The sequence below is a fragment of the Engraulis encrasicolus genome, chromosome 13, assembly GCF_034702125.1.
Source record: "Engraulis encrasicolus isolate BLACKSEA-1 chromosome 13, IST_EnEncr_1.0, whole genome shotgun sequence".
Lineage (NCBI taxonomy): Eukaryota > Metazoa > Chordata > Actinopteri > Clupeiformes > Engraulidae > Engraulis > Engraulis encrasicolus.
In genome coordinates this window covers 41,952,794-41,963,007 of record NC_085869.1, presented here as the reverse complement: position 1 = coordinate 41,963,007, position 10,214 = coordinate 41,952,794, and the positions used below count along the sequence as shown (strand labels likewise).

The window sequence follows — 10,214 nt, the reverse complement described above, 5'->3', positions numbered from 1 at the left end:
AAGTGAGGGCTGCATCCAGTGATATTCCAACCTGTTTGTTCAGTTGTCAAGCTTTCAAAACGCACTATACTTACTATTTATGCTGTCACAAGTGACTTAATCACTCATCACAGCTGACTGAGTGGCAATAAAGAACATCTGGTTCAACTTGTTAGTTTCCCACTGCAGAGATTAGACTTGGTGGCAAGCACACACTCTCTCTCTCTCTCTCTCTCTCTCTCTCTCTCTCTCTCTCTCTCTCTCTCTCTCTCTCTCTCTCTCTCTCTCTCTCTCTCTCTCTCTCTCTCTCTCTCTCTCTCCCTATGGGCGGGGTTGAAAGGGTGGGAAAAAGGCTTGTAGTCTCAACAGAAATCCACCTCTCTTACACCTCCTCCTACAATGATGCATAATGACAATTTTTACATCATTCTAAGAGGAAGTGTTAAGAGTTGAATACGGATTTCTCCTGTCTCAGGGGTAATTGAGAGAGTGTTGCACGACCATTCAAAAGTATGACTGAGTGTCCCCTTAACGTGTCCTGGAGCATCGCGAGTCCGAGAGGTTTGTGGGCTGCCTTGCACACTGCACAGTCAGCGTCCATGTTCTATCCGCAGGCATCAGCCATTCATTTTCAATGGAGCCCGCTCATTGAACGAGGACATCCGCACAGGAAAATAGACTCGAGTTTTATTTTCAAGGAGCATCGCGGACATGACAGGTCGGGCCAGACATGCACCGCGCTCGTGTGTGAAGGCATGATCCGTTTTCATGTATTCTAACCGACTGATACCGGACACTTGAAGTGGACGTTCAGTGGACGTCCGCGCTTTCAGCTGTCATTCTCTCGCTCTCTCTCTCTCTCGCTTGCTTACTCACTTACTCGCTCACTCACACAGATGAGCTTGTCAGGTAGACCCTTAACCTTACAGACAAGGTGGTTATGTCCAGACATGTTGCCATACTGTGGGCCCATGAACCGTTCCTGTGTTTAGTTGCATGCCAGTGAGCGTGACAAAACAGCCACAGCCTTGTTCTCTTTCTTTGCCAAAACACCAAATGGCATTTGAAACCAGCTCATCTCACCTCATTGCACCTCCCTGTGAAGTGCTGCCAAGCATGTGTCTGGTCATCATTATCTGTCAGTCACGGAACAGAAAGAAGGATGTGGCTGTTCAAGTTTGTTTGTCTGGTAGCGATTTCCGAGAATAACACAAACAATACGTCTCTCACGAGTGAGAAACTTGCAAGAGTAAATTGTGTGTGTGTGTGTGTTACTGAGATGGTGGTCTTCACTTAACTTATACATGGATTCTGAATGTTTGTTTTCCCCTGACTGCGCGAAACTAACTGCACACAACTCAACCTCTGATTGTTGGAAACCGCTGTCGGTCAAAAAACAGCTAACATGGTTGGCTGCCAGTGTCTTGCCCCTCCTCACAACATTGTGTTGATAAACATGGTGAACCCATGTATTGTAAATAAATGCCTGCATAATCTACCCTTTTCTCCAGAGGAGTAGTAGAAGAATGTATTGCCTCTAATCAGTACAGGGAGATGTTTTCTGACAAATGAACTGGAAGGAACATAACTCATTAGCCCTGCAGTAACGTAGCTCTGGCTGCGGGTTGCAAGTGATAGCATGCTGATCTTCAGGTTTTGTGACATTCAGACATTACTAGGTATCTCTGAGTGCCGGAATGTGCGCGTGTGTGTGCTTGTTTGTTTTTGTTTGTGTGCGCTTGTGCACGCCCGTGTGTGTGTGTGTGCGTGCGTGCGTGCGTGTGTGCATGTGTGTGTGAATGTGTGTGTGTGTGCGTGTGTGTGTGTGCGCGTGCATGAGTGCATGCGTACATGCGTACGTGCTTATATGAAATGGATCCCACAACCCACCAGCCAAAGGCTTATCAAGTTTGAAAGAGGTAGATTGCAGACACAAACCAATACTTCATTTCCCCTGATACCGTTATTCGTACACAAATGGAATGGAATGGAATGGTTCACCTCATCATACCTCTGACCTTGATCTTATTTCATTGTTTGTAGAGTAGTAGAGTAGAGTAGAGTAGAGTAGTTTTATTAATCCCAAGGGAAATTAAGGTGTCTGCCAGGTTACATAAATACACAAATACACCTATTGCATACATTGCATATAGCACACATTAGAGTACACACACACATACACACACACACACACACACACACACACACACACACACACACACACACACACACACACACACACACACACACACACACACACACACACACACACACACACACACACACACACACACACACACAGCGTGCATATGTACACAAATACAAAAACACTCAATACAAAAAAAATACACATTATTGCACATTGAAGTAAACACACACAACACTCAGTGCAGGGAAAGTGATTATCCTGGGTTATTGTCCTATAGTTAAAAGTCTCACAGTGCATGTTTTGTTGTTTTCAGGTCCTCCCAATAATGTTCAATTCACAGTCAAAGAGGATGGATACGAGTGCTCAGCAAACGGAAATCCAACACCCACTAAATACACATGGACCAGGTAATCTACTGACGCCCGATCAGCAAGCACAGATTGATGGATGTATTTTATTTCAGCAGAAAACTGATTTATGTTTGTACATTCCAATGTGTGTTGAATGACTGTAAGTGCCATATTTGTTTTGGCTCAAATAAGAGAGGGGAGTTTGTTCCTTTCTCATGGACACTTTCTCGTGTTCTTTTGTCCAGGGCTTTCATTTTCTAATGTAGGGGTAGCTGCGTTTGGATTTACTCCTCATGCGGCTATACCAGGGATTGAAGGCAAAATATCTTGTTGGGTAGGTCTTCAACATGCTACCTGGTGCGTTAACCCCCACCGGACCACATTACTTTTCTATGGGTTTATATCTAAGGCTAATTCCTTATGTCACATTCAAGCACCCTTTCTACTTAATACAGTTAACCTCCTTAGAAAGTGTACTTCCTAATGAAGCGTTCTTCCTTGTGTACCTACTCATAAAGTTTCGATTTGAATACATTTTTACTTATGCATACATTGTACTTATACTACAGACTTGTACTTCTTACTGAAGAAGTGTATCATGTAAGGTAATAAACTGAAAGGTACTAATTACTAGTAGAGTAGAGTAGAATAACTTTATTGATCCCGGGGGGAAATTAAGGTGTCAAGTAACTTACATAAATACACATAATGTCCATATGGACATTTCAAGACACATGTAATACAGGTAATAGTCAGGGAGAGAAGAAAATAAAGACTACAGAAAAATAAAAATTAAAAAGGCAAATGTGCAAAAACATATTCTGTGACTAGGGGTAGGCAAATGGGCAAAACATACTCTTGTTAGTTGAGGTAGTCAAAAATGAACATGGCCAGAATTGAGTGTTGACAGATAAATCTAAATATAGTACTGTGGTGAGGGATAAGACATAAATAGTAGAACATTGATCCTGATAAGGTGCATGGGTAGTATGCTAGGAGAGAAGATTCACACAACATAACAGGTTCAAGTGTAATGGGCATTCACACAAGCACTCACACTCACACACACACACACACACACACACACACACACACACACACACACACACACACACACACACACGTACACACACACATACACACACACACACAGACAGACAGACACACACACACACACACACACACACAGACACACAGACACACAGACAGACACACACACACACACACACACACACACACACACACACACAGACACACACACACACACACACACACACACACACACACACACACACACACACACACACACACACACACACACACACATGCCAAGAGGTTTCGGGCCAGCTCAGGCATCTCACAGTCTTTGCTTGTGGTAAGAAGTATATCCAGTGGTCATGAGAGTTCCATAGTTCCATAGTGCAGTGTTTGGACAAGCCACACGCACACGCACGCACACACACACACACACACACACACACACACACACACACACACACACACACACACACACACACACACACACACACACACACACACACACACACACACACACACCAAAGAGGTTTCCCGGTCGGGCCAGCTCAGGCATCTCAGGCAGTCCAGTCTCCAATGAGGATGTCCTTCTTAGTGTCCTTCTGCCTGTTGTTAAACAGTTGAATGGCCCACGGGACAAAGGGCCTTTAGATAGAATACAAGCCTTTGGTGTCGTCCATGGCGTTCAATTGTTTGGAAATCAAAGTAGGATGTTCCACCCTTACTGCAAATATTGACTTATGGTTTGACTTAAGTGATGAATAAACTAATGTTGACTTGGCCATGGAACAGAGCGCTAAAGCAACTGCTTTTCCCCACTGACCCCGTTATGGGGGCTTTGTCCCTCTGCAGATCGCCCATGCCCTGAGGTGTCAGGCCCGTCCACACTTCTTCTTCTCCATGAGGTGTTAGACACAACCAGCCTAGCCTGATTATCATCGACTTTCAAATCTCTTCCAGACTTGGTCTGATCAAGAGCATAACAATTAACATTTCCCAAACAGCATTTCCCAAATGGCCTCCCTTGGTTTGCTAATGATTGTTTGCTTCCCAACAAAGTGGGAGGAGTTCCCGTATTTGCGGGAACTCAGAAAGTACTTGCATTGACTCTTGACCTGACTGGTAGCAACGCTGAAGCTGTTGCGACACTAGCAGGGCACGGCCTGGCTACAACCAGCCAGCCTTGTTTTCCTCACGGTTTAAAACATTTACTAAACTGCGGCACTGCTGGGGCCTGGCAAGCCCTACGTGGCTTTTTTTCCTTTAACAGAGGACAAGGGGAGAGGGATAGACTGGAGATTGTTACCGCGATTAAAGTCACCACAAAACAATTTCTAACACTTTGTGTGTGTGTGTGTGTGTGTGCATGCGTGCGTGCGTGTGTGACAAATTTCTACAGATGAGAACAGATGTCTACTCAAAGAGGGCTGCATAGTGCAGAGAAGTTATTTTTTGCAACCATCAGCACTGACACGCACTGACACACACACACACACACCTCACAGACAGCGGGCCTGGGAAGGAGCTGAGAGCAGACAGGGAGGGGGTGGGTGGGTGGTGGTGGTGTGTGTGTGTCGGGGGTCATGGCCCAGGGGGAACACAGAGGTTTTCTGGAGATAGCAGCTTTTAGAACAAATAAACAGCTTTAGTGTAGTTTTGGGCCTAAATGCCTTTGGCTCTGCCTCACTCGCTATGGTAAGAGACCTACCAGATGGAGGGTGGAAACCTGTTGAGTTACCGGCACAACAACTGGGATTCAGGTCACTGAGGACGCTGGGGGAACTGAAAGGATTCATTGCCAGAGGGGTCGAGGGGGTCTGTTGACTCTGGCTTAGCCACGGGTATGGATGCCGGCATGTGATTTTAGGATATCTCCAAAAGTCACTGTGGTAGGGGTGCAGACTGGCTCACTGCTTACATGGACAGGCTGCATTGGGTTGGACTTTGGCACTGTGGGGAAGAAGTTGTCATACCATGTGTGAGTGAAGAGTACTTACTGGTCACAACTAAATGGGCGACCAGACATAAAGTGGAGGACTGTTTTGAATGCCAGCCAATCAACAACACCATCATGGAGGACGTTGTGCAAAAGCCTGATCCCCAAAACGAACTGTCAGTCGCGCATCCTACACTGTGCTATTGGCCACAAAAGTGTTTACTGCAAGGTTTGGGGGGTGAGGCCTCTATTCTTTGCATGCTGTGCAATGTGCCTGACTCTGTGTTTCATGTTTTTTTCTGATTGTGTGAAATTGAGTCCACTGTTCACTGAGTCCACAGGCTCACAAGAGTTTGCGGTAGGTTTAGTCTTATCTCCTCAAGGAAATATTTATCTTTGGTGTGAAATACTCAAAGAAAAGTACATTCGTATGTACATGTTTACATTTCCTTGTAGGCCAAGCCAAGATGGCTGTGTGGAGCAGGATGACAAAACAGTTGTACAAATTGATGACATGTTTCAAGTGTTAGTTGGAGGCAAGTATTTCAGCAGAATTTGCCTACTTTCAATTTATGAAGAATATTGAGATGTTTGGGGAACAATGGTGTATGGACAAAGGCTTGTGTACAGTTGATAGTACCCATAAGCTGTGCTTCATTTGGTAATAATGGGTTTTAGGGGTTGACCGATACAGGTTTTTTAATGGAAGATGCATACCGATTTTTTTTCATCACCCTTGGCCGATACCCGATTTCCGATACCCGATATTTGGGGCCGATATGGGTTTAAAAAAAAAGGTTAAAAAATGACAAATATTCCAGGTCTCAAGTTAGTAATAAACATTCCTTTAACATTATCAAATTGAGGTAGAACTTGTAACATTTGAACACCCACTCTAACAATCAAGTAATGTCTAACAATCAAGTCATAAAAAATGATGTGTCTTGGTGCTTTAAAAAAAAAACCTAAATGACATAAAATAATAAATAACGCGTATCGGCCGATACTGATGAATTTAAAATGTGCAAATATCGTCCAGATACCGATACCGATATATATATATCGGTCTATCCTTAATGGGTTTGTTGTGGTGATTGAGGATGCTCTCCTCTGTTGCAGACAGGGCGACCCTTTGGCCAGTGCCGGGGTGAGAGCAGGAGTCAGTCGGCTGTTTGTGCGATTCACGCCAGAGTTCAGCGGCCTTTACTGCAGAGTGGTGGCGTGGAACGTTAGTACACCTCCCTCCCGAAGCCTGAATACAGTACGGTATCGTAGGGCTATCGGACCGGCCCTTTAGCTCAGTGTGCTCGTACTGTGACTCCCATTGCTGAACCAATGTAGTTGACGAGGTGGCAAGTTCGCTTCTCGAGGGGGACGAACTGTGCAGGAACACTTCCGTCACACCAGCAGCAGCACTTGTCTTATAAACACTTGTCTTCTCTCTCTCTCTCTCTCTCTCTCTCTCTCTCTCTCTCTCTCTCTCTCTCTCTCTCTCTCTCTCTCTCTCTCCTCCACTGCCACACAGACAGGATGATACAAGCACCACTTTCATTATCACATGACATGGCATGACACCTGCTCTCCTCTGTTGCAGACAGGGCGAGCCTTTGCCCAGTGCTGGGGTGAGAGCGGAGGGCAGCCGGCTGTATGTGCCCTTCACGCCAGAGTTCAACGGCCTGTACAGTTGTGAAGCCAGCAACCCTTACGGCTCAGCCAGTAGAACACTTACCCTCTATGCCGTCAATGGTGAGTCTCTGTGTGGGGGACAGATGTGTTAGTGAATGTGTGGGGGAAAAAGGTGTGTGTGTGTGTGTGTGTGTGTGTGTGTGTGTGTGTGTGTGTGTGTGTGTGTGTGTGTGTGTGTGTGTGTGTGTGTGTGTGTGTGTGTGTGTGTGTGTGTGTGTGTGTGTGTGTGTGTTTGTGTGTGTAAGAGAGAGAGAGAGAGAGAAAGAGAAAGAGAGAGCTAGCTGTAAAGCCAGGATCATGCTGAACGTGTGTAGCCTAATTGTGGGTTGGGAGAAAGTTATTGGTGTGTGTGCGCGTGCCTGCGTGTTTGTGTGCGTGCATGATAAACATACTTCTATCAATGTTTGAAAATCTAAGGAAGGAAACCACTACAGGAAATGTGCTAAACCACTATCCCAGCTCTATACTCCTCCCACACACTAATCCAGCGTTAACAGTATATTTGTTTTCCCAGCGGGGTGTATCTGAGCTGTAGCCCCTTAATGCACACCGTACCTCCAGTGGCACGCTGTAATATTCATTGAAATGTAACTACCATAGCACTACAATACTATGACACAACACGGGCCCTTTAGTAATGCACCACTACTTGGTCATTACCATACTGGTAACAACAAATGTATAAAGCCGCATCTTAAGGGGTTAAACATTGGGAGTAACAAATGGTGAATGGTTTGCCTTCCTCAGCTTTTCCTGAGCACTTTGGAATTTCTTCACTTCATTACCTCATTCTGTCTTTCTAGCCGTGGGGCAAATGTCTGTGGGAGTGTGCCGGCGTCTTCAGTTTACACTCTGTGTGCTGTACTTTGCACTGCAGCTGGCTTGCAACTTGTGTATTAAGTATTAAGTTACCAATTTGAGTGTGCATGTGTGCATTGTAGAGGTTTCACTGTGTGTGTGTGGGTAAGCCTTTGCTTTGGCTGTCACTCAAGTGTGTGTGTGTGTGTGCGTGCGGGCATGTGTGCGTGCGTGAGAGCGTGCGCGTGTGAGAGAGAGGGAGAGAGAGAGAGAGAGAGAGAGAGAGTGTGTGTGACAGCGAGTGACTGAGTGCGTGTGGGCGTGTACCTGTATGTTTCCGTGTGTGTGTGTGTTAACGGGACCTCATCTGCTCCCTCCCAGATGGATTTTGGACAGACTTTCCTCTGTGGGCTCTGATTGCCGTGGTGACAGCTGTGGTGGTGTCTGTTGCAATCACTTTGCTCTTACTGTGGCAGAGGTAAGTCTTTTGACGGTCACTCAAGGGTGTGTGTGTGTGTGTGTGTGTGTGTGTGTGCGCGCGCGCTCACGTGCACATTTTTCTATTGTTTGCATGTGCGTGCCTGTGTGTGTACAGGAAATATGTTTTTCAAAGTTAGCTAATTGCTCTTTGTGTGTGGGTGGTTTTTTTGCAGTGTTACAGTTCAGGGACAACAGAAGACCTTGAAGGATTTGGCCAGCAAGCTGCTACACAGGAACACCACGTCCATGTCAATCTAAGATGCACTGCCAAATCTCCCCCTGTGGGGTCCTGTCTCACCTCTGACCTGTGTGTGTGCGTGTGTGCGTGTGTGTGTGTGTGTGTGTGTGTGTGTGTGTGTGTGTGTGTGTGTGTGTGTGTGTGTGTGTGTGTGTGTGTGTGTGTGTGTGTGTGTGCGTGTGTGTGTGTGTGTGTGTGTGCACGTACGTGTGCTTGGGTGCTACTGCAAGACAGTCTGAGCCATTCTCTTCCACCTGAAAACATCCATGTTGCGAAGGAGAGTAGAGTTGCCCAGCCGGGACTCGAACCCAGACCTTCTTGGGTAGTACACTGGGGCTTCAGCCGGGACTCGAACCCAGACCTTCTGGGGTAGTAAACTGGGCCTTCAGCCGGGACTCGAACCCAGACCTTCTGGGGTAGTAAACAGGGGCTCTGACTGCTGCACCAAAGAGCCAGGCTCGTTGACGTGACAGTCAGAACACACACACAACCCTAGGGATGGTCACTCCATCACAATCTGTGATCTGTCAATCACACAAGCAGCACCAGAGAGACTGGAGGGGACTCAAACTCCAAGGAAAGCTCGCCTGTGTCCTTTTTGCAGATTACTCTATTTCCCCTAGGCCTACAGTCTTTCACAACACAGCTGTGGATGAAGACGTTCTTACTTTCACACTCAAAGCCAGGCTCCAGCTGTATCCTACAAAGCTAAATGTATCAATCTGATGCCCTAGCTCTCACTCACCACTCTGTATCCACCAAAGGCGATTGGTCTAAGAGTACAACAACAGTCCTCTGCAATAATCCACAATCTTATAGCTAACTTTAAAACAGAGCTATTACATATCTGCCATCATAGAAATAGATTCTCAACTTAGTAGCTTAACAGTTGTTTTCAAAGTTAGCATGTCGTGGGAATGAGCAGGGGATCAAGCTTTCTGTGACTATGTGAGCCAGCCGAGTCTCACTGGACTTCTTTGGCATGTCAGAATATGCGATTTTCAACGCCAACATACTGGAGTTGGTTATGATGAGAGAGACTTTATCAATCCCCACAGGGGAAATTGAATTATTGGACAAGCGCTGTCTGAAAAAGGGCATCTGGAGAGTCGACCTCACATGGAGTCAACGAGAAATGAGCGGGACAAGACTTGTGGTGCTGGTGATTGGAGGTGCTGCAGTGGCGGAACAATTGCACTCAGACCCTTAATGGGGCCCCCTATACAGCTTGCCAAGCTCACAATAGGGCCCTCATCACCAATACGAGAGGGCCCTGGGCCCAACGGCAAGTGCCCTGCTCGCCCTCCCTATAGCTCCGCCCCTGAGGTGCTGTTTAAAAGGCTGGACTGTTTTATGAATGACAACCTTCTTAAAAGCAGTCAGAGGTGACCATGCATGCTGTTCAGTCTCTAGGGTGACCATGTCTGTGACAGGAAAAAAATATTATTTTAGGATGGGGGGTTTGGGGGTCCTCCCCCCAAGAAAATGTGCATTTCTTAGATGCAATTTCATCTATTGTATTGCATTTTTGTCCGGCTTAATGCTGTACCGTATGCCAGTTTA

At 46.2% G+C, this 10,214-nt stretch overlaps 1 protein-coding gene across 1 annotated transcript in view; it reads left to right on the top strand.

The window, feature by feature from the left end:
• Positions 1-8,751, top strand: part of si:ch211-214p13.3 (nectin-3-like protein) — a 15,360-nt gene extending 6,609 nt beyond the window's left edge. Inside the window, exons 3-6 of the mRNA XM_063213943.1 lie at positions 2,442-2,535; positions 7,044-7,195; positions 8,315-8,411; positions 8,587-8,751. Coding sequence (XP_063070013.1) covers positions 2,442-2,535; positions 7,044-7,195; positions 8,315-8,411; positions 8,587-8,671 — 428 coding nt within the window. The 3' untranslated portion in view covers positions 8,672-8,751. The remainder of the gene's footprint in view (positions 1-2,441; positions 2,536-7,043; positions 7,196-8,314; positions 8,412-8,586) is intronic.
• The last annotated feature ends 1,463 nt before the right edge of the window (positions 8,752-10,214 follow it).